The following is a 24,297-nucleotide window of genomic DNA, read 5'->3' on the forward strand; positions in this document are numbered from 1 at the left end:
CCCCCCCCCCCGCGCGCGCTCACCGCCGCGCACCGGTACAGGCACGGGGCGCGCCTCCCGCCGCCACCCCCCCCCCCAACCCCGCGCGCGCGCGCGCGCGCCCCCCGCGAGACCGGCGGCGGCTGCGGCGGCGGCCACGTAGCGCTGCGGCGGCGGCGGCGGCCGAGGGGGAGCGGGAGCTGCGTCCGCCCGCCGCGGCGGCAGCGCCTTGGGCCTGAGCGGCGGCCCCGGGCTGAGGCAGCGGCGGCGGCCACTCGAGCGCGGGGCCGAGCGAGGGGCCGGAGGGAAGGCAGGGAGGGAGGGCCCCGGCCGCCCTGCCCTCCGCCCTCCGCCGCCGCGCCCGCCCGCGCCCCCCTCCCCGCGCCGCCCGGCATGGACGGCGGCGGGGGCGGCCCCGAGGGCACCGGCCTGGGTGAGTGCGGGGCCCGCCCGCGCGGCCGCCGAGCCCCTTCCCCCTTCCTTTCCCCCGGGCCTGGCGGCGCAGCCCGAGCAGCGCTAGGCCCGGCCCGGCGGTGGGCGGCGGGGGGGAGCGGGGGCACGGGCGCCTCACGGCCGGGAGGGGAGCGGAGGCACCGGGGGAGCGACGGCGGAGCCCCCGCGGGGGGAGGAGGAGAAGGGGGCGGGCGGCCAGCGATGGGCTGTGGGTCGGAGGGCTCTGCTCGGGGTCGGGGGTTCCCCTGGGGTTGGAGGCTCTGCCCGGGGGCTGCTCCGGGTCCGGGGGCTCTACCGGGGGCCGGGGGTCTCCGTCCGGGGGTTGGAGGCTCTGTGTCCCCTCCCCGCGGGGACCGGGCTGTGTCACCTGCCTGGGGGAGGGGAGGGAAGGTGAGTTCCCGGAGCAAAGCGGAGGGAAGACAACATTCCTGCAGGATTGGGGTTTGGACTTGGATGTGGAGCGCGTCCCCTCGGCCCCTGCCCTGTCGCGGTTTGTGTCACCCGCGGGTCCCGCAGCCGCGCTCGGGTTTGGGGCCGGAGTTGTCACTGGGGAGGTGAGGAGAGGAAGCGTTACCGGGCACCGTGCTCTGGCTGTAAATCGGGGGGGTTCTCTCCTCCTCAGCCTCTTCCTTCAGCTGCCTTCCCCTTCCCTGCGCTCCCGGCTCGCGTTGTGCTGCGTGCGCCCCGGGCTTGGGGTTTTGGGCGTGATTTTTGAGCGCCTTCCGTGCAACTTTGGGTGTCCCGGTGCAGGGAGAAGCCGAGGCAGCGACAGCGGCATCTGCCCGGGCTTACAGCATTACATAAGGACCTTTAATCACAGTTGAGTTTTGGCATCTCATTTGTGCGTGGAAGTGATGGAAGGGAAAAGCCACGGAGGTCCCGCGGGCAGGAAGGATGTGAGGAATGCGCGTTTTTCATCCTCCCAGGGGCTGCCCTGGGCTGTGTTGGGCTGGCAGTGGCAGCTGGCACCGGCTTTGTTGGCAGCGGCGTGGGGAGCGGGAGGCTGCTGGGGCTGGGGATGAAGGAGATGTGGGTTTGGGAAGCACCTGGGTCGTTCCCAGCTGGAAGTTCTGTTCTGTTTCTCCCTCGGTGCCTGGTCTGTATTTAAAAAGCGCATTTTCTAGATGGTGTTAAGAGGGTTGTGGAGTTGCAAAGTGCGATTTTAAAAGGGCTTTGTGGCTCTGATATCTGATCATTCCCCCTGTGTTTTATCACAGCTGATAATTTACCTCCAGTTTAGCGCTCTCACCCTGTTTTAACCCCTTTACCTCTCTGCCTGTGTGCCAGGTGCATTTCTCTGCTGTTTTCATGGAGCTTAATCAATCTCCTGCAATCTGGAGGTGCTGGAGGGCTGGAGAGCCCCGTCCCTGCCCCGGGCAGGCAGCACTGACATTTCAGATGTGATCAAAAGGTCTGGATATGAACTCCCAGCACAAAGGTGCAGCGGAGGGACAGAAATTCGGAGAGCTTTTCCAGAGGCTGTTTGAAAGAAAAGTGCAAAATCACGGAGGCTTTTTATTCTTCCAGCTAAGCGGTTGCGCTTTGGGGGCTGCAAAGGGTGAAGGGTTGATTTATAATTTTATTTTTCTGTGGGATGAGGCTCAGGGCTGCAGGGATGGAGATTTGGGACCATCCCTGGATGGTTTGTGGCTTGGGATTGTTTGTCAGAACAGCTTTTGAACATTGATCTGATCAAAAGGGGCTTTGGCATTGTAGATTGTTGTGAGTTTTGAGGGGTTTAATTGACTTTATTACCTAAGAGTGGTACGGGAAACCTTTAACTGATGTTTTCAGAGGGAGTTTTTCTGTAGGAAGGGTCTAAATAGGGGCTAAATTATCCAAAAATAGAAGATATTGGGGTGCTGGGCTTTGCTCCCCTCTGCCAGCATCATGGAACGTGGGAATTTTACCTTGAGAGCTGCGATTTCACCTAAAAAATTGGAAGTTTTTATCTATGCAAAGACTTTTCCTGGGGTCAGAGCAGGAGATGTCCGTGCGGGAGCGCCTTGGGAAGGACTCCCCGAGTTCTGAGCGCTGCCTGAAGTGGACTTTCACAGTAAACAAGATATCCTGGAGGAGGAGGAGGAGGAGGAGGAGGAGGAGGGATGTGCCCAGAGCACACCTGGGACAGGCACAGGTGGATTTCGGGTGCTTACAAAACTCCCTCTCATCACTGACCCATTTCTGCCGCTCGCAGGGGCCGAAAAAAAAAGAAAAAAAAACCCCAGAAATTTATTCCTGACCCCACAAAAAAAGCCCCAGGCAGAACTGAAAGAAAGCCCCAGGCAGCTGAGGAGAGGGAGATGCTCTCTAATTTTCTGTGGATAATTATGATATTAAAATATTTTATAACCATCCCCGTGGTTAAATTCCTCCAGCACAGGCTCTCAGCGTGCTCTGCTCTCTCCCTGCAAGATCCAGGGCTTCTGAAAGGGAGATGAAGTAAATTGTAAAGATAATTTTCCCTCTCAAAACAGCAGTAATTTACATTTTGCTGAATCTGTGCTGTTTGTCCTTTCAGTATTTTATTATGTGAATATCTGGAAGGTTTTTTTCCCTCCACGATAATTAGGAAAAAAAAATGTGGATTTTTCTGCAGAGTTCGTTTTATTCCCGTGAAGTTTCACACTTGAAATGTTAAAGCAGGTCCTGGCTCCAGGTGAGATCCCTGTCCTGAGCTCCCTCAAGGGAACGTGGTTGAGTTCTTGCAGTGTTTTCCAACAAAAAAGTGCCATTTTTAACCTGTTCCTGCCGTGGATGCCAGGGCCTCATTCCCGGCTGTTCCCACTGTAAACACAAGGCCTTAAAAAGCTTCCCAGCAGCTCCTGGATTGCAGCAAAATGTAAGGAATCTCTTGACCCAGAGGGGGGTTTCATGTGGGATCTGTCACAGATTTGATGCCTTAGAGAGCATTTTAATCAAAGGCTGATCTGTTTAAACTGATTCCCATCTAAATGAGGCAAATTCTATCCCGGTTTGTGCCTTTCCAGGGTGTTTTTCCAGGATTTGGGAGCAGAATTCCTGTCGTTCTCACAATTGGCAAAGCACAGGAGACTCATTTCCCTAAAAACCCCAAACTCCCAGTGCCCAATTCCCAAACTAAATTCTTTTTCCCAGGGATTTTGAACCTGGAATTTTGTAGGTTGCTCCTCCCTCCTGGAAAACAGGGAGTGAAACTCCGGCGGGGTGATTTCTGTGTGGGATCTGTCACGGATTTTCCCCCTTAAAGAGCATTTTAATAAAAAGCTGATTTCTCCTTGAGGTTTATAAACACATCCCATAAAAAAAGAGGCAAATTCTGTCCCAGTTCATGCCTTTCCAGGGTGTTTTTCTGGGATTTGGGAGCAGAATTCCTGCTGTTCTCATACCTGATAAAGCACAACAGGCCCATTTCCCCAAAAACCCAAACTCCCTGTGCCCAGTTCCCAAAGTACATTCATTTTCCCAGGGATTTTGAACCTGGAATTTTGTAGGTTGCTCCTCCCTCTTGGAAAACAGGGAGTGAAACTCGGACAGGGCCTCGGTGCCAGCAGCAGCTTAAACTCATTAACAGAGGAGCTGCAGGAGGCTCCTGCGCCCTTCCTGACACCCTTCCCTCGGGAGGTTTCACACTGGGAGTTTTCCCAATATTTCCCAGCAGCTCTTCCAGCACCTTCTGCTGGGGCTGCTCTCTTTGGGAACAGGATTTTTTTTTTCCCTGGAAATGGGATTTTTTTTCCCTGGAAAGGGGATTTTTTTTTCCCCCCCTGGAAATGTGGGGTTTTAGGCAGGTGATGGGAAAGGCAGGGGAGCTGCTGGGATCGGGATCTGGGTTAGGATTTGAGGGAAAACCTGTTCAGCCAAGTTCATTGGGATAAAAACAAGGGAAAGTTTTCCAGCTGGAATTCTGGGGGAATGTGGAATCATGGAATGGTTTGGGTGGGAAGGGACCTTAAACCCCATCCAGGGACACCTCCCGCTATCCCAGGCTGCTCCGACCTGGCCTTGGACGCTCCCAGGGATGGGGCAGCCACAGCTTCCCTGGGAATTCCATCCCAGCCCTTCCCAAGCAGGAATATTTGTGGTACCTGGGAGGAGAAAGTGGCAGAAATTCTCTTTTTTTCCCCTCCCCGAGTAGGAAGTTCTGGACTTGAAAATTGACAGACGAGCGTCCATTGATCCGCAGAGCTCCGGGATTTTTTGGGAATGCTGTACACAAAAAAAAGCTGCAAATATTTGAGTTGGAGCCCGGCTGGGCCCTGCAGGTGCAGGACTTTGCTGCTGCTGTGCCTGGCAGGAGGGAAAACCTGCCCCGAAATCCCCAATTCCTGCTTATTTGAGTTTTTTTTAGTGCTTCTCTGGTGGGAAGAATTACGGAATTGTGGAATTATGGGATGTGCCTTTGTGGGGAGGCGAATTGCACGTGGTGACCGAAGTTGGATAAGGAATTAAAGGGGAAAAATGGGATGAAATTCAGGGAATTGGTGGGATGGGATGTCCATAGTTGCATATGGAATTCGGGGGGGAAATGGGATAAAATAAGTAAAGTATCAGCAGGATGGGATGTCCGGAGTTGGACAAGGAATTTAAGAGGGAAAAATAGGATAAAATCCATGGAACCGGTGGGAAGGGGGTTTAAGCTTGAGACCTGTAAAACCTGGGAAGGTTTTTTGGGATCAGGCAAGGATTTTTGTGTCTCCAAGGCCAGCTCTGGCTCCCTCGCAGAGGTGCGATCCCTGCCCGGAGGAGTTCTGTTGGGATCTCATTGCCAGAGGAGTTCTGTTGGGATCTCATTCCCGGAGGAGTTCTGTTGGGATCTCATTCCCAGAGGAATTCTGTTGGGATCTCATTCCCAGAGTTGGATCTTCAGTTTGGGATCTCATTCCCGGCGGAGTTCTGTTGGGATCTCATTCCCAGAGGAGTTCTGTTGGGATCTCATTGCCAGAGGAGTTCTGTTGGGATCTCATTCCCAGAGGAATTCTGTTGGGATCTCATTCCCAGAGGAGTTCTGTTGGGATCTCATTCCCGGCGGAGTTCTGTTGGGATCTCATTGCCAGAGTTCTGTTGGGATCTCATTCCCGGAGGAGTTCTGTTGGGATCTCATTCCCGGCGGAGTTCTGTTGGGATCTCATTCCTGATAAACCCCAGTGGGGCGGGACGTGCTCAGCCACGTTTTGTCCATGTTGTCAAAGCCAAATCGGGCTGTTTTCCCCCAAAGTTTACCTTGTGCTCCTGAAACAAGCGGTGTGGGAGCAGCTCGGCAGCTCCAGAGGCTGCGGAGCTGCCGGAGATAAGCCGGGAATGGCGGGAATTGCGGGAGCGTGGCGACACCGGGGAACACAATGGGGGAGCTTTGGGGTTGGCACCCGGAGCTTTGGCAGCACCCGACTGAATCCGGGTCACACCGGCGTGGAGCGTCCTGGTGGCAACCTCGGGGCCGGTCCAGGAGGATTTGGGAATTCAGCTGCTCAAATCCCCCTGGGAAGTGTAAAACCGAGCCCCTGCGGGTGGATGAGGCGGGGATTTTATGGGGTTTTGGAGGGAGATCCCAAAAAAGGTCCAGGTGAGGACAGGAAGGGGAAGCTCCTGGAGGTGTTTGTCCATCAGCACTGAGGAGAGTTTGGGATTTCAGCAGTGAAAATCCCACTAAAAGACACAAACCCAGAGTTTTCAGGGGTGTTTTTGTGGGAATTTGAGAGGGAAATGTGGGAGGAGAAGTGCAGGTAAGGAAAGGAAGGAAAAACTCTTGGAGTTGTCTGTCAGCACTGAGGAGAATTTGGGAATTCAGCTGCTCAAATCCCCCTGGGAAGTGTAAAACCGAGCCCCTGCGGGTGGATGAGGCGGGGATTTTATGGGATTTTGGAGGGAGATCCCAAAAAAGGTCCAGGTGAGGACAGGAAGGGGAAGCTCCTGGAGCTGTTTGTCCATCAGCACTGAGGAGAGTTTGGGATTTCAGGAAATCCCATTAAAATCCCACCAAACGATACAAAGCCACGGTTTTCAGCGGGGTTTTTGTGGCAGGTTTGAGAGGGAGAGGCGGGAGGAGGAGTCCAGGTGAGGACAGGAGGGGAAGCTCCCGCCGCCAGCCCTTTCTTCCCCTCGGGATTTTCCAGCCCTGGTGCCTCATTCCTGGAGCTGCAGCATCTCCCCAGGGCAGCCCCTCGGGCTTTGGGGCGGCCCAAACTTGTTGGGGGATCCCGAAATCCAAATTTTGCGGGGTGCAAAGAGCCCAGAATGAAAACCGGGGAGGATTTTGATCCTCTCCACGAGCACATTCCAGGGGTGTGAGAGGAGCAAACTTTGGGACCAAACTTCCAGTGCACGCTTTGGGAAGCCAAAGAGGATTTTTTTTAAATGTTTTTTTGCTGTTTAAATCTTCTTTTTTTCTGCCGCATTCCGCTCTCAGCAGAGCTCCAAAGTGTCGAGCAGGGCTTTTTAGGATGAGCTGGCAGCCTGGAAATGAATCCAGAAGGGTTTAAAAATGATATTAAGCCGTGAGTGAGAGACTCTCTCAGTGGGACATTCTGATGGAATTATTCCAGCGTTTTATTATTACAAAATACAAATTGGGCCAGGGCAGGGATGTGCAGTGCGAGAAATTCCTGAATTCTTCTGTAAAACCCCTAAAATCTGCTGGTTTTCCCCATTTTCCCCATTGCAAAAGTTTCATTTAAGAGGCTGGGCATAAAAAAAGTCTTAATTTTTGCCGAATTCCTGCTTAAATGGAGATTTTTCCTGCAGGGAGGTGCCCAGGTAGGAATTGCTCCTGGAGCTTTGGGGCAGGCCATTGACACTTCATTTACACCTCTGCATATCCAAAGACCGAGACACCTCTGGGGCCTCTTTGGGGGCAAAAATGCTAATTTTGGGCAAGAGATCCTGATGACAGATTTCCTTTTTGGGATTTACACCGGGTTCCTGCGACCCTGTGCCAGCTCGGGGTCGGTGTTGATTAGTGGGAAGTGCCATGATTGAAATAAAATCTGAATTAAATCTTAGCGCAGCTTTCATTTTCCTCAAGATACGTGAGCAGAGAGGGGTGAAAATAGGAGGTTTTAAAGGAAAAAAGGAGTTTGGGCACCTGTTTGGAGAGTTTACAAATTTAAAGAGTCAAAATGTGATCACAGAAAGCTTTTTTTTTTTGTCTAAAAATTACCAGATTATGACAGAAAAGGGATAGATGGGAAATGTGAGTGGGAACCACCTGGGGGTGTTTTAATCTTATTTTCGGGGGGGGGGGGTTTTGCCGGAAGATGCAGGAAGAGATTAGAAAACCTGGAATTTCCTAATTCAGCCACAGCTTTTTAATTTTTAGGTGTATCAGGTGGTGGGAAGGGCCTGGAGTTGTGATTTGAGGGTAAAGAACTAAAACTTTAAGATTTCTTTTTTTTTCTACCTCAAGAAAAGCGTTGAGTTTGCAGCTGTTGAATCTAAAACTCCTTTAGAGCCAATAAAAAAACCCCCCATTTATTGCAAAACCGGAGGGGTTATAAAATTCCCACATGGAAACCTCTGGGACGATTTTTCGTGGAGATAATGCTTGAACGAAATCCAGGAGTGGCCGGTTTGAAAGGCTTTGTGTCTCCCAAATTTCTGGATGCAGCCGGATCATTCTTCTTGAAGAATGGGAAGAGCCCGAGGGTTTCTCCTCATGGTTTTAATGGTTCAGTGGCAGGATTTTATTGATTTTTTTTTCTTTTTTTCTTTTTTTTTCCTGGGATTTGGGAATCAGATTTTCCAGGAGCCTGTGGGAACACTTGGAGGCAAGCTGCCAGCTGAGTCAGCAAAATACCTACCCCGGGTTATTTTGGGAATGGCCAAAAAAACAGCTGGAAAAGCAGCGGGATGAGGTGGGAGCTGCGTTCTGTCCTGTGGGACGCGCTCTGGAATTGCAGAATTTACAGGATTTACCCCCTCTTCTCCAGGCTCTTATGTCCCTGCCAAGGCTCTCTAGGACCTTATCCCTGATTATTTTGGGAATGGCCAAAAAACAGCTGGAAAAAGGGCCAGATGAGGTGGGAGCTGCATCCTCGGGTTATCCTATAAAAAACGCCTCTGCCCAGCCCAGGAATTGCAGAATTTACAGGATTTATCCCCTCTTCTCCGCGCTTTTGTGTCCCTGCCAAGGACCTCTCCCTGATTATTCTGGGAATGGCCAGAAGCCCACCCAAACACAGCCCCACGGTCACCACGGACCCGATTCTTCACAGGAATTGAGGGAAAAGCTGTTCCGAGGGAATTCGGGGCTGGCAGTGACAGGAGGCGCTCTGATTCCTCTGTTTCCCACAGGAGCTGGGAATGCTGTTCCCAAACGTCGCAGCATTCCCAAATTGTGGCAAATGGGATTTCCCTTCCCCGGTTCCTTTTCCAGGATTATTTTCCTGATCATTTGAGGCTCTGCTGAGCTGCTCTTGCAGGGTCCCGAGGTTTGGGAATGGGAATGGGGATGGGAATAGGGTCGTTAGCAGCACTCAGCTTTTTATTTTGCATTTATTTTGCATTTCCATGGGCTCAGGCGGCTCCAACACTTCCCATGGAAATGCAAAAGCACCGGGATGTGCCAGAGTGAGGCTCTGGGAGATAAAATTCACCATTTAAAAACAGATTTTCAGGGGTTTTTGCACCTAAAGCAGGCGGGATGCACAAGAAAGAAGGGATTGGGGGCTAAGAGAAATAATTTAAATAATTCCCTCCTGTGGGATAGCCCTGATTGCTCTTCCTAAGGGATGGAACCGGGACCAGATGTGTTTTCCCACTGTTTGGGAGCGGCTGGGCCTGTTCCAGGCACCTGTGCTTCCAACCGGGAGAGTTTATTGAGGCTTTTTTATTGCAGTATTGCAGAGTTTTTTTTTAGCTCTTATGGACCCGTTCGTGGAATCTTGGAATATCCTGAGTGAAGGGACCCGCAAGGATCGAGTCCAATCCTGCACAGGACACCCCAAAAATGGCATTTTAGCCCTCACTTTGAGTTTTTCCACTGCAATCCGTGGTTTTTCCCTGCCGGTTCACGCTCCAGAATTCACGTCACCTGAGGATTTCACGGAGTTTCAGTGAGAAAACATCCTCACATCCTCAGCTTTTCCTGAAATCCTGAGCTCCTCCTCATGCCCTCAGCTTTCCCTCACCCCCTCAGCTTTTCCTAATATCCTCATTTCCCCCAAAATCCTGTTTCCCTCACATCCTCAGTTTTCCCTCACATCCTCAGTTTTCCCTCACATCCTCAGTTTTCCTTCACACCCTCAGCTTTTCCTCAAATCCTGTTTCCCTCCCACCCTCAGCTTTTCCTCACACCCTCAGCTTTCCTGAAATCCTCCATTTTCCCTCATCTTTTCCTGAAATCCTCCGTTTTCCCTCATCTTTTCCTGAAATCCTCCGTTTTCCCTCAGCTTTTCCTGAAATCCTCAGCTTTTCCTCACGCCCTCTGTTTTTCCTCTGTTTTCCCTCATGCCCTCGGGCTTTTCCTGAAATCCTGTTTTCCCTCACACCCTCGGGCAGTTTTCCCCCAGTTTTCCCTCACACCCTCGGGCAGTTTTCCCCCAGTTTTCCCTCACACCCCCGGTTTTTCCTCAGCTTTCTCCTGGAATCCCGGCCTTTCCCTCCAGTCCTTCCCGGCTCCGATTCCGCCGCCCGTCCCCACACAGCGCTGGCCCCGAGGCCTCCCCAGCCGAGCCCGATTCTCTCTATTTTTAGTGCCGATAACACCAAAAAAAATGCGGTTTTTCTTCAGAAGCTCGGTGTGAAGTCGCTCCCACACACTCACAGCTTCCTCCACCCACACTTTTGTCTGCAAATTGTGCTCTTTTTTTGTTCGGAGTTCCAGCCTTTCATGTCGGAGACTTTGCAAACCTCGTGTGATCTTTGATTGCTCGGGTTCGCTCTGCAGATATTCCCCAGGTTTGGGGCTTGATAAGCATCAAAAATCGCTTTGAAACTCTTGTTTCCTTTTTACATCTTAATCAGGGTCTGCATCTCCGCTTTGGCAGCGTGACTGGAATTCATTCTGTGGAAAAATCGGCGTTGATAAAATTAAATTCACCTTTAAAACAACAAAAAAGGAGGGGGATTAAAAACACCCAAACGCTGCTTTGGGATTAGAAATTTCAAAGGGGGGGAAAAAGTGTTTTAAGAGCATTTTTGGGGCAGTATTTCAGAGCTGCTGTTTGTACTAAAGGGCTGAGGAGGGGTTTGCTTTACATTTAAATAATGGTTTTGAAAGTTGTGGGTCCCTCGAGGGTGGCAGTGGAAGGTTCAAAGCCACAGCAGCGACTGATGCTGCAGAGTGAAGTGGCTTTCGGAGCAAGCAGCTTTGATAATTCAGAATAAACCCCTCTGTGGGCTTGATTTGAGGTGGTACCTGTTGATACAAAGTGGTTTTTTACACATAATATCCCTTCAGTGAGCAGAGGTGAGACGTTGACAGGAGTTTTTTGCCATTCAGTAAATGGGGGGGAAGGTGAAATTTCCTTTTCCTGGCAAATGTTGTGCTTTCCTGGCTCTGCGGTGGAATTCCTGATTTCCTCCTGCAGATTCCTAGAGATGCTTAACACGATGAGGAAATGATCAGGTATTTTCTGCATGGAACAGGGATTTTTCTGAGCTCCTGAATAATTCATTCCGCTCGAAGGAAAAGCTAAACTGGGATTCATCCTTCCCACGGCTTCCTGGGTGTAGGGTTGGGAATTTTGCCTCACCAAAACCACGTTATTTTATAATTTTTCCGTCTGAATGTGAGTTGTGACCACAAGCCAGTGTTAACAGCCCATCTCCAGGGATTTCCTGTGGAGCTGGGAATGTGGGATTTGAGGATGGAGCAGTGGGAATGGGCCCTGCTGTGGTGCTGAGGCTGCAGGCACTGCCAGGCACCTTCAGGATGCTCTGGAATAATTTGGGAACCCTGGAGAAGTGCTCAAGAAGCTGTTTTAATTAAGTTTATGATCAAACTGGTTATTTTTCCATTCTTGCCCCAGTATGACACTTCACAAAAATAATAATAATAATAATAATAATAATAATAATTATTATTATTATTATTATTATTATTATTATATCAATATTTATTATTCAGGCTTTGGTGGGTTCATCTCCTCTTCGCTGAAAATTGACTCCAAAGGGGGAAAAATTGTGGTGGAAGGGAACAGAAATAATAATACAGGAATCTCTGGAAGTGAGGAGGATTGGATGGGATCTTGGGAAGGAATTCCTGGCTGGGATGGAATTCCCGGAGCAGCCGTGGCTGCCCCATCCCTGGAAGTGTCCCAGGCCAGGTCGGAGCACTCTGGGATCGTGGGAGGTGTCCCTGGATGGAACGGGATGGGATTTGATGTCCCTTCCACCCCAAACCATCTGGGGACGTCTCTGTCTTTAATTCCCCCTCCCCACACCCTCAGATCCCAGGTTTAGCTCCGGAATTCCCAGGGTGTTCCTGATGGGATCAGCCCAGCCCGAAGCCTCGGGCTCGGTGTTGCAATCCCCAGCTCCCAAACTGGAGCTGTCCCGGGGGAGGGATCGATCCTTTGTGTCCCTGAGGAGCGAGCACGTGGCGCTTTCTGCAGGAGGAAGTGGCAGCGTCCTGGGCAAATTCCAGCCTGGAAAACCGCGGGGAAATGTGGATGGGCACACTGATGGTGTTCGGCTGCCGCACTGGGGATTAAGGAGCTGGGGGAAGGGAGAGTGAGACAAAGGGAGAATTGCCTCCAATCCCTCAAAATCCAGGGGCTGCCTGAGGGATCTCTGGGGTGTTCCCGGTGCGGGGTTCAGTGCTGCAAGGTGAGAACGGCTCCGCTGGAATTCCTCAGGCACCTCTCCGTTGTTGGAATGCGACTCTGGAATAGGCGAGGATGGGCTGGGGGAGGTTGGGGGCGTTCTGGAGTGGGTGTGCCCCGTGTTTGTGGGGGCAGAGCGGAGTTTGGCGGCCATCAGTGCTCCCAGAAACCCAGGAGGAGGAGGAGGAGCAGCTGTGGTGGTCTGTGGTGGATGGAGAGTGTCCATTGCCTGGATTTCATCCCTGGGAATCTGCTGCCAGTCCCGGTCCCTGCTGTTCGTTCCTCCCTTTCCCAACCCATCCCGCCCTCAGCTCCTCCTGGAAACACCCCCGGCCTTTCCCCCAGCCCTGCAAAAGCAGAGTTTGCCGCGATTCCAGCGATTCTTTTCCGACTGACTCTTCCCTCCATTGTCTCTTGCAGATAAAATGCTCGAGGGCTCCTCGGCCGCTTCCTGCAGAAGAACCCTCCCCGCCCTGCCCCTGCCGTGATCCCGACCCCCGCCCCACCGCAGCCAGGACCCCGAACCCCGCCGGGCTCCGATGGAAGAGGCGCCGGGCCCGAGGAGCCCCCGCGAGCCGCAGCTCCCCGCCGGGTTCCGTGGGATGGAAGGCGCTCCATGAGCCGGAGCAGCCCCCCCAGATGAGCCAAGCAGCCAAGGCCTGCCAGCAGCTGGGGGAGCCCCCCGGGGCGGGCATGGCGCAGGAGGACGCGCGCCGGGCGCAGGGGCCGCCCGCCTTCTACCCCAGCCAGGAGCTCGACCTGTCCACCAAGGTGTACAAGAGGGAGTCAGGGAGCCCCTTCTCGGTGCTGGTGGACAGCAAAATGAGCAAAGGCCACCTCCACGAGAGGGAGGAGCAGCCGTTTTTCAGGGAGAGCAGAGCGGTAGGAGAGGTCCGGGCTGTGAAAGAAGACAGGGAAAACTCTGACGACTCTGAGGAGGAGGAAGAGGAGGAAGATGAAGTGACTTACAAAAGGGAGCAGATTATAGTGGAGGTAAACCTTAACAACCAAACCTTAAATGTGTCCAAAGGGGAGAAGGGTGTCCCCTCCCAGTCCAAAGACACTGCTGTCCTTAAGACCAGCAGTGAGGAAGAGGAGGGTGACAGTGGGGAAGAGGCCACGGAAGACAGTAATGATTATGAGGAGAATGAGAGGCAGAAGAAAAAGGAGAAAAGAGTGGAGAAGGTTAGTGTTGCCCAGAGGAGAACGAGGAGAGCCGCCTCTGCCGCGGCAGCCGCCACCTCCCCGGCACCCAGAGCTACGCGGGGGCGTAGAAAGAGCGTGGAGCCCCCCAGGCGTAAGAAGAAAGCTGCAAAGGAGCCCAAGGCACCTGTGCAGAAATCAAAGTGTGAAGAGAAGGAGACTCTGACCTGTGAGAAGTGCCCCAGGGTGTTTAACACACGCTGGTACCTGGAGAAGCACATGAACGTCACTCACAGGCGGATGCAGATCTGCGACAAATGTGGGAAGAAATTTGTGCTAGAGAGTGAGCTGTCCCTCCACCAGCAAACTGACTGTGAAAAAAACATCCAGGTAGGTCTGCTCACCTGCTTGCCAGATCCCCACTCCTCCCGGCGTGCCCTGGATCCGGCTGCTGGACGCTTCACAGGGGGAAAATCTCTTTTTTGCACAGCCCCAGGTTCTGAGCCAGGCCCTGTCTCTGCCTCATCCCACATTTTGGGGTCTCCCAAAAGGAGGGGATGGCAGGGAAGAGAGAGTTCAGCTGCTCTGAGCAGTTGCTCCAGGAGTAAACTGTGAGTTGGGAACACAAAGCTGCTTTAACAGGGTCAGAATCCAGAGTAACTGCTCCCAAAAATCGGAAGCTCTGTGGTCAATCCTCCTCCTCCTCCTGCTGCTGAGCAGCTGCAGCTCTCACCGAGTTCAGAATTCCAGGGCTTTCAGTCCCACAGCGTGGCCAGGTGAGGTTCCCAGGGAAAATGGGATTCCAGGAATTCACTGGAACGGGAAATCTCTGAGGTCCTGGAGAGGCAAGCAGGTGAGAGAGGCAAAGTGGAGTCAAGACCTGAGCTGGGCTTAAAATGGGACCTTAAACCCCACTGAGACAACGGGATACAGGAATTCCCAGAGTGCTTTTAGGGGGTTGGAATTCAGAACCTGAACCCCGAGCCTGCCCCTTCCCCAGCGTGAAAACCCCACAAATCTCTCTGAAGATACCAAAATCTCTGTTTTTCTCCCCAGCAGCTCCGATTTGCCCCCAGCAGTGGGAGGAACAGCTCTGGTGGGAAGTTCTGGGAGCTGTGGGAAGAGCTCCGGAGTCTGTGATCCCTCTGGGGTTTGTGCCTGGCCCGTGGGCACCTCTGTCCTGGGAAATTGGGGCAAATCTGCTGCTTTCTCTGGCACCCCAAACTGGCTTTTTTGGCCTTATTCTCGCCCACCTCCTCCTGAAATCCTCCCAGCAGCAACAGCAGCTCCGGTTGGATTTTTGGGCAGCTGGAATTTTTAGGGCAAGAAGGGGTTTTTTGTGAGAGTTTGGCCACAATAACTGAACATTTTGTCACTCTTTGTTTGCCTTCAGTGCTGAACTGGGTTGATCCTCAATCCCCCCTGTGTGGGAGACGTGGAATATTTGCTGCGATTCCTCTTTTCCAAGCTCTTTTCCCAGTTCTCTGTGACTCTGTGCTGGCTTTTTGTTCTCCTTATGTCTCAGCCCAGAGCAGGAAGACTGGAGGAAGGATTTATTAATACAAATTTAATTTTTGCAGCTTTTGAAAGAAATATTTAAAAAGTTCAGTGCAGCAGGGAACATTGAAGTGGGAATTTAAGGGATGCCCCAGCACCCAGGGGCGCTCATTCACAGCATGGAATTTAAGCAGCAATTAAAGGAATTAAAGCAGGAATTGAAATTTAAGCAGGAATTCCTGAATAATTTGAACACATAAAGTGGAGAAATATCCTGCAGCCATCCACACACCAAAAGTGATAGGAAGAGGAGAAATTGTAGAAATTACGGTTTAAATCCAGAGGAATCCGGTCCAGAAACGTCCCCAAACTTCCCCAGTGCCAGCAGCACTGAGAGTCACCTCAGTATCCAAGCCTAAATCCAGCAATTCTTTTCCTGTCCTGACCTTTGGGATGTGTTTTCCAGCTGCCTGTGGATGTGTTTCCGTTCCCCTTGGCGATAGGAATTGAGGGAGCGCGAAAATTTCCCTGAATTCAGGGTTAAATGTGTCAAGGGGGGAGCTTTGCCCCGGAATAAAACCCGTTTGATATTGGAGTGGAGTGATAATCAGGGCTGGCTCCTCCCAGATTTTCATCCCAGGGATGGAATAAATCCGTTTTTTCCAGGTAATTCCTGCTTTTTCATCCATCAGAATCGGCGCCTTCACTGAATTCCTGGTGTCACCTTGAGCTCTGCGTGCTCCCTCTCGGTGTCGGTGTTTTAATCCTCAGTTGTGTTGTAGACGTGACCTCTCCAAGGGCTCGTTTCGCTGGAAATCCCGGGATTTGGGAGCATTCCATAGCATTTCTTTACTCTCTAGGAATTTCCCCCCCCCTCCATCCCTCCAAGAGGGAAATCCCAGCGGGAATCGTGGAGGCAGAGCTGCACCAGAATTCCTGAGCCTGCAGAGATCCCAGCCCTGTGGACGCGGAGAAGAAGCAGCCCAAATCAGCAGAATTGATTAATTTGTTCATTAATCGACGCCCAGCCCTTCTGACTGACAGGGAAGGGGGGGAATTGATGGGCTGGGAAATGGAGATGTCCCAAAAAAAACCCCACAGTCCTGAGGCGCCAGAGGTGAAGATGATTCGGTTCCCTCACACACCCGGATTTCCAGCTGGAGTTTTCCACGTCGGACACAGATTTTTTTAATGGAGTTTTTAGGAAGAGCTGCCTGAAAACCCATGGATCCCCTGGGGGCTGAGTTCCTGGACATCCCACAGGAGTTTTGGGAAGGAATTCTCACATTCCGGTGTCGCTTCGGACCTCCAGTGATCCCTTTAATAAACGAGGAGCCAGAACATGGCAGGAGGAGGAGGTGACGCCTGGATTTGCTCCAGGAGCTGATCCCAGAGTCTCCAGCGGGATGGGAGCTGCTTTCCATGGAGAGGCAGAAGGATCAGGGAGCTTGGAGTGGCCACACCAGGATTGAGGGGTCAGGAAGGGCTGGATGGGGTTGGAGGGATCTGAGTGGTGTCGGCCTCCTCCAGCTCTGTGGGGCTCTTCCCTCTCCAGGGGTTTGGATTCTTCCTGCTCTGAAGATTTGGGTTTTTATCACTGAAAGGGGTTGGATTTTCCCACTCCAAGGGTTTGGATTCTTTCTGCATCAAGGGTTCGGATCCTTCTCGCTGAAAATGTTTGGATTCCTTCTACTCCAAGGGTTTGGATCCTTTTCTCTCCAAGGGTTTGGATCCTTCTCACTGAAAATGTTTGGATCCCTCTCTCTCTGAGAGTTTGGATCCCTCTCTCTCTCCAAGGGTTTGGATCCCTCTCTCTCCGAGGGTTTGGATCCCTCTCTCTCCGAGGGTTTGGATCCCTCTCTCTCCAAGGGTTTGGATTTTCCCTCTCTGAGGGTTTGGATTTTCCCTCTCTGAGGGTTTGGATTTTCTCTCTCCGAGGGTTTGGATCCCCCCCAGCAGCACCAGGCCTGTGAGGTGTCCCTGGGCGGCTCTGTGCTGTTGGATTTTGGGAATCCTCCCCTCCTGCTCCTCTCAGGTGGAAATCACGAATTGAACGTTCCGAGGCAGCGTTTGCACCGTTTGGGGCTTTTTTTTTTCTGTCGTGCCAGAGCAAAACCTTGGCTTAACCCCCCGAGCCCGACCCTCCCTCACCCCCGTCCCTCTCTCTGTGCCGTTCCCAGTGCGTTTCCTGTAACAAATCCTTCAAGAAGCTCTGGTCCCTCCACGAGCACATCAAGATCGTGCACGGCTACGCCGAGAAGAAATTCTCCTGCGAGATCTGCGAGAAGAAGTTCTACACCATGGCCCACGTGCGCAAACACATGGTTGGTGAGTCGGGGGGCACTGCTGGGAGCCAGGGTCGGGGCTTTGGGAAGGAAAATTATCTGGGAAAATTAAAATAATCAGGGAAAAATTAGGCTGGGAGAGGTGGGAATGTTCAGCTGGAGAAGGGAAGGATCCAGGGAGAGCTGAGAGCCCCTTGCAGGGCCTAAAGGGGCTCCAGGAGAGCTGCAGAGGGACTGGGGACAAGGCCTGGAGGGACAGGACCCAGGGAATGGCTTCCCACTGGAATAGGGCAGGGCTGGTTCGTCTCCTTCCCCCAGCGTGGCACTTCCCAAAGATTATCATTATTATCATTATCATTATTGTTATTATTTATCTTTATTATTCAGGCATGGGCTGGTTCCTCTCCTGTTCAGTTAAAACTCACTCCAAAGGGGGAAACTTGTGGTGGGAGGGAACAGAGATGGTAGCAGGAGAACCTCTGCAAGAGAGGAGGTTTGGGTGGGATTTGGGATGGGATTCCCAGGGAAGCTGTGGCTGCTCCATCCCTGGAAGCGTCCCAAGCCAGGTTGGAGCCACCTGGAACAGCGGGAGGGGTTGGAACTGGATCTTTAGGGGTCTTTAACATCCTTCCACCCCAAAAAACGTTGGGATTCCGTGAAAACCAGACAATCCCGGCCGTCTGAGCTTTGCTCAGCCCCGGTGTGAGCACAGCTCGGTCTGTAGCCCCAAACCGGCGGCAGGAATGGGTTCCCTGCTCGGGGTTTTCGGGAATGTCTCTCCCAGCCCCTCTGTGACCGCGCTGTGTTGCAGCCCACACCAAGGACATGCCCTTCACGTGCGAGACCTGCGGGAAGTCCTTCAAGCGCAGCATGTCCCTCAAGGTGCACTCCCTGCAGCACTCGGGGGAGAAGCCCTTCCGCTGTGAGGTGAGGCAGCTGCTGCTCCCAGGGGGAATCCGTGGCCGTGGATCCGTGGGGAACGCTCCCAGCAGGGGGGAATGGCACTGGGTGCCCCGGCAAGGAGGGGTGGTCTCGTCGGAGTTTTGGGAATTCTCCGTGGGGAGGAATCGCCCAGCGGCGATCCCAGCACAGATCCGCCCCCCCCACCCCGCCCTCAGGGATCTCTGGAGGGACTGAGGGGGTTAAATCCATAGGGAACATTTCCAGGGGGTGGGAATGGGATTGGTTGGTGTGGGGATGAGGGGCGGTCTCATCGGAGTTTGGGAATTCTCCATGTGGAGGAATCACCCAGCGGCGATCCCAGCACAGATGGATTTGCTTGGTTGTGTTTTTCCCACTGAAAAAGGATTTGAATCCCAGTTTTCCCTGCACGGCAAATCCTTTTAATTTTCCCTGGAAATGGGAACTGGGAGAAGTCAAAACTTTCAGTTTTTTGGGGGAAAACCCGGAGTTCTCCAAGAAACTCCCAAAAATCTCAGCCAATGCTCTGAGTCTGAGTTCAGTTTGGTGGGAAGTGGGATATTCCCTGGTAAATTCCTGGGAATTCGGGGTTGAAATTCCCTGCCTGCCCTTGGGAAGGGGCTGAAGCAGGGAAGGGGATGGGGAAATCTGTGGGAATCCCGATGGGATTCGGGGCTGGGAGAGAAGACACGGAGCAGGAACAGCGGTGGTGCAGGCTCGGGGATGAGAATTCCAGGGACAGAAATTCCCTCTGAAAGAGCCGGGGAGAGGCCGGGAAGGGCGGCGAGGAGCTGCTTTGGAGGGAGGCAGAGTCCTCTAGTGGAGACAGGGCTGAGCTGGGACCCGGCACCTCCAAACGCACGGAAACCCTTTTTTCTTGGAATAACCCCGTCCCTGCCAGGCTTCCCCCACACGATCCCAGCTTCCCCCACACGATCCCAGTTTCCCCCACACGATCCCAGCTTCCCCCACACGATCCCAGCTTCCCCCACACGATCCCAGCTTCCCCCACATGATCCCGGCTTCCCCCACACGATCCCAGTTTCCCCCACACGATCCCAGCTTCCCCCACACGATCCCGGCTTCCCCCACATGATCCCGGCTTCCCCCACACGATCCCAGTTTCCCCCACACGATCCCAGCTTTCCCCACACGATCCCAGCTTTCCCCACACGATCCCAGCTTTCCCCACACGATTCCAGTTTCCCCCACACGATCCCAGCTTCCCCACACGATCCCAGCCTCTCCGCCCTCCTGACCCTCACCTTTATCCCGGCCCGAGGCCCGCCCTCAATAAATCCCTTCAATCCCTCATTTCTGTGCGGTGCCGCTGCCCTCCCCTCCCTCCCCTCCTCTCCCAGGGCTCATTCCCAGCTTCCCAAAGCCCGGAATTCCCGTTTTTCCCGGCAGAACTGCGACGAGAGGTTCCAGTACAAGTACCAGCTGCGCTCGCACATGAGCATCCACATCGGGCACAAGCAGTTCATGTGCCAGTGGTGCGGCAAGGACTTCAACATGAAGCAGTACTTCGACGAGCACATGAAAACACACACGGGTAAGGGCAGGGAGAGCCTCCAGGAGGAGACGTTGCCGCTGGATTCCCTCGGGATTTGGGGGTGCGGGTGTCACCCGGCTGGAAAATCGGGTGGGAGGGGTCCGTTCGTGGCCTTGGATCCATTCCTTGCCGCTGTAGGAACCTGAGCTGGGATTCCCCAGTTCAGAGGGAGTTCCCTGGGGGTCGGGGTTGTTTCCTGCTTGGGTTGGGCTGGGCTGGGGGAGCCCCTTGCCGGAGCCCTTTGGCCCCAAACCCCGAACCGAGCCAGGATTGCCTAAAGCCCCCTTGATCCCCAAAGGCAGCGGTGCTTCCCCACAGATGAGGGGAGTTTTCCAGGGCTTCTCCCAGGAGTCAGGGGACTTTTCCAGCCGCTCTGTGTGTGTCGGGCAGGAGAGAAGCCCTTTACCCTGAGGAGAACCAGGATTTCAGAGCCGTTTGTCCCCAAACCCCGTTGGCCCCGAAGGCAGCGGCTGCGATGCCAGGTGTTCTCCCAGGCACACGGGGAGTTTTCCAGGGCTTCTCCCAGGAATCAGGGCAGCATTCCAGGTGCCCTGATGGCCACCGTGTGTGTGTGTGGTGTGTGTGTGGGGCAGGAGAGAAGCCCTTCATCTGCGAGATCTGCGGGAAGAGCTTCACCAGCCGGCCCAACATGAAGCGGCACCGGCGGACGCACACCGGGGAGAAGCCGTACCCGTGCGACGTCTGCGGGCAGCGCTTCCGCTTCTCCAACATGCTCAAGGCGCACAAGGAGAAATGTTTCCGCGTCACCAGCCCCGGCACCAGCCCCGGCCCGCGCCGCCGCCGGCCCCGCGCTCCTGCCCGGCCCCTGCCCGGCCCCGCCGGCCGCGGGGACCCCGCTGGGGCTGAGCCCGGCCGTGCCCCCGCGGCCCCTCCCGCACCCCTACGGCCCCCTGGCCCTGCCGCCGCCCGGGCACCACCCCCCACGGGCACCACCCGCAGCACCTGCCCGTGCCCCCCGTGCCGCACCTGCCGCCGCCGCCCGCCCTGTTCAAGAGCGAGCCCCTGAACCACCGCGGGCACGGCCACGGCGACGGCGGCTTCCTGCGGCACCTGGACAAGGCCAGCCCGGCACAGCCGCACTGACACGGCCCGGGGATGGGCTCTGGGATCCAGGATGGGAGCCGGGATCCAGGATGGGCTCTGGGATGGGAGCCGGGATGGGATCGAGCCCCTGGAGCACCGTGGGCACGGTGACGGTGGCACCTGGACGAGGCCAGCCCGGCACAGCCACACTGACAAGCTCTGGGATCTGGGTCTGGGATCCAGGTTTGGGATCCGGGATCCACCCTCCCACCACCCCACACCGCGCTTGGGATCGGGGTTTGGGATCCGGAATGGGATCGAGCCCCTGAACCACCGCGGGCACGGCAGCGCCTGGACGAGGCCAGCCCGGCACAGCCACACTGACATGGTCTGGGATCTGGGATCTGGGTCTGGGATCCAGGTTTGGGATCTTGGATCCAGCTTTGGGATCTGGGATTCACCCTCGTGCCACCCCACACCGCGCTGGGGATCAGGGGTTTGGATCTGGGTCTGGGATCCAGCTTTGGGATCCGGGATCCAGTTTTGGGATCCGGGATCTGCCCTCCCACCCCTCTCCCTGCTCCTGGGCCGAGCTCTGCCCCAACCCCCTCGGTCACCTCCCACGGAACCCCCAGGACCCGCAGGACTGAACCCCCCCCGAATTTGTGTTTTCCCGGTGACTTTTCTAAATTCCAGCTACTGAGACTGGTGGGATTTTCTAATTTCATATCAGCTGATGAGGTTTGCTTGGCTTTTATATCCTGGCCTTCTCCTCAAAGAGGGGACGGGCCCGGGGCTCTTTGTACTAATGGGAAAGGCTGTGAGTTAATTAATACAGAGCATTAATGATCACTGTGTATGTAATGGTTCCTTTCAGCACCCCGAGCTCGGAGCATTAACCCAGAAAAGCAAAAAAAAAAAACCCAAAAAAAAAAAAAAAGGAAAAAAACCCCAAAAGTTCCTCTTGTTTCCGTGTAGCTCCCCTAACACACTCTTTATTTTACTACAGAAATTATTTTAGAGGTTTTTTTGTATAGATCCTATTTAGTAGAATCTGTTTCTAAAACAAAAAGGAAAAAAAAAGGAAAAAAAGGAACAAAACCGAATGATGCTAATGATGCTAACGATGCTAATGACGGCGATAACGACGATAATTGTATCTCCGGTGTAATTTTTCAGTGTAGCTGCACCTCTGTTGTACAATAGAGAAATTTTTATAATCAGCCCAAATGTGATTCCTCAGAAATGCTTTTCCCATTTTCCCATTTTTCCCCCCAACCCCACAAATCCAAGGTGCTTCAGGGAAGAGAGGGGAAAAAAAACCCCCCCGAGGTCTCTGGAAGGGTCTCCCCCCCCCCCCCCGCGGGTGGTTCCTGGGTTTAATTCATCGCTCGGGATCTTCCCTGGGGTTTTTATGGGGTTTTTTAAACTTTATTTCCCTTTTCCCGGTTTCTCTTCAGCCGCTGGGGTCGGACGCTGCTGCTGGCCGTGGATTTTGTTGGGATGGGCTTGGAAGGGAGGCTTTGTCCTGCTGGTCCGGGGAAGTTGGGAATGGGAAGCGCAGCAGGAAGGAGGGAGGGATCTGCCGGAGGGGGGAGCGGGAATGTTCCGCTGCGGGATTCCCGACTTCCCGAGGGATGGCTGAGCCGAGGGATGAATCAGCGCTGCTCTCCAGGACTCAGGGAATTCCTGGGAGCGGGGAATGCAGTGGGATCAGGGACAGGGAATTCCTGGAATTCTGGGGAATGCAGTGGGATCAGGGACAGGGAATTCCTGCCTGGTTTTTGGGACAGGGAGAAGTTTGGGATGAAGCTGCTCCTGGATGTTCCCGGGCAGCTCCATCCCAGGAAACCGGGATGGTTTTTAGGGATCAGAGTCGGGGATTTTGGGGAAATCCTGATCCAGGATGGGCGGCTGGAGCTGTTCCCGTGGGAATTGCCCCATTCCAAGGGCTGGGATGTCGGGGCCCTTTGGAACCCCTCAGGTTGGATTTTCTCCCACTGAATCCCCCCTGGATCCAGGATTTTGCTCCCTCCCTCCAGAGCAATGCCTGGCAAATCCGTTTTTCCTGGAAATTCCTCCTCCTTGTGCTGCTTTTCCCAGCCCAGTCCCACCAAACTCCGAATTCTGAGATCCAGAGGTGGAATTTTGGCCTGGTTGTGGTCGATGGGATTTGTTTTGATCCAGAAAAGGCAGAATTCTCCCCCAGGATTGGGAAAACCTCTGGAATTTGCTCCTTCCTGGATGTTTTCCCACCATTTTCCTAATCCTGATGTTGGTTTTTCCAAAACATTGGAACCGTCAGGGCCATTTTGGCCCCAAAAACCTCACTTTTGGCTGAGCTGAAAACCCCTCCTGGCAACAGAAATGGCGTTTTCTAACCATTCCCTCCAGGATATTTCAATCCCCCTCTCCCCTCCGGGCAGGAAAAGCCAATCCCGAATTCCCAACCGGTGGAATTCCGCCCTGGAATTCTCTGCATTCCACACTTGCAGCCGCGGGCAGTGCCGCAATTCCCTGCCCGGGCCTGTGGCAAAAGCCGAGCTTCAAATGCTGGAATTCCCGAGAAAATTCCCGAGAAAATTCCCGAGAAATCCCGGCTGGATCCCGCTTCTGCAAAGGGATTTTTTTTTCCCTTTCTCAATAAATTTTCTGGCTTCAGGCTGCTCTTCCAAGAATTCCAAAAGACCTGGGACGGTTTTTTTTCCCTGCTCTTCGCCCCTCGGCCTCGAGGCCGCTCTGTATCGAACTCCTCTGAGGATTTATGAACTTCCTTTCTGTGGAAGAAGATTAAAAATTCCAACCCCTCTTCCCGGTCTGGCGGTGATGTGAGATGCTGGGAGGGCGGGGCGGGGTCGTTTCCAAGGGATTTATTCCAGGAAAAAAAAAGGGGGGAATTCGGTTAAAAATGCAGGAAATCCAAAGCTGGGATTTCTTAATTGTTCCGTTTTCATCTTGGCTGCGCCCGCGGAATTCCACGGGGATGGAAAACCCCGAGGGATCTGTGCGGGTGTTCCCTCCTTTCTGCACCTGTCGCACAACGAACGGGAGCTTCTGTGATTTTTACGGAATTGATGAAATTAAAGGTTGATTTGGGTCCTTGAAATGAAATTCTCCCAGTTTGGGGTTGGATGTTTGGGAAAAGGGCCGGGATTCTCCCGGGGTTTTCCCTCCCTTTGGACTTCCTGAGCCTCGGGAGGTTTTAATGGAATTTTTAAATTGTATTTTTTAAAGGGGGGGAATTAAACGGAGTTGAGGCAGGCTCGGGAGCTCAGGAGCGTTCCAGGCTGAGCATTCCAGGCTTTCCCTTGTCCGGAGGGAAAATCCCTGCGCCCCTCAGGCCCCAGGGATTTGAACTTTGTCCCGGCTCATCGTTCCCCCCTTCCAGCAGAACCATTTCCCCCGCTCTGGGATTATTGCACTGGGATTTTACATTCTGGTCCTGTTTCCCCACTTCCCCCCATTTTATTTGCTTTATTTTCCCATTTTTTGCCTTTCCCCCCCATTTTATTTTGTTCCCCCCACCTTTTTTTGACTTTCTTTTCCCATTTTATCCCTCACTGGAGCCTGGGATCGGCGCCCTCCGAGCTCGGCGCTGTTCCCGCGTCCCCGGGAGCTCCTTCCCGAGGGTTTGGGATTCAGTCCGAGCCCTTTCCTTGCGGAGAACGTTTCGGGGCGG

General features: G+C 53.8%; 1 protein-coding gene across 1 annotated transcript; it reads left to right on the forward strand.

Moving 5' to 3' along the window:
- Window positions 1–155: 155 nt before the first annotated feature.
- On the forward strand, window positions 156–23,426 carry ZNF652 (zinc finger protein 652). Its single transcript, XM_039564579.1, is given in 8 exon segments — window positions 156–412; window positions 12,594–13,706; window positions 16,994–17,141; window positions 17,910–18,025; window positions 19,430–19,574; window positions 20,168–20,423; window positions 20,425–20,494; window positions 20,496–23,426. Coding segments are annotated over 7 exon segments (1,812 nt in total). The 5' UTR covers window positions 156–412; window positions 12,594–12,812; the 3' UTR covers window positions 20,679–23,426.
- Window positions 23,427–24,297: the final 871 nt, after the last annotated feature.

Source organism: Corvus cornix, chromosome 23 (assembly GCF_000738735.6).
Source record: "Corvus cornix cornix isolate S_Up_H32 chromosome 23, ASM73873v5, whole genome shotgun sequence".
In the NCBI taxonomy this organism is placed as follows: domain Eukaryota; kingdom Metazoa; phylum Chordata; class Aves; order Passeriformes; family Corvidae; genus Corvus; species Corvus cornix.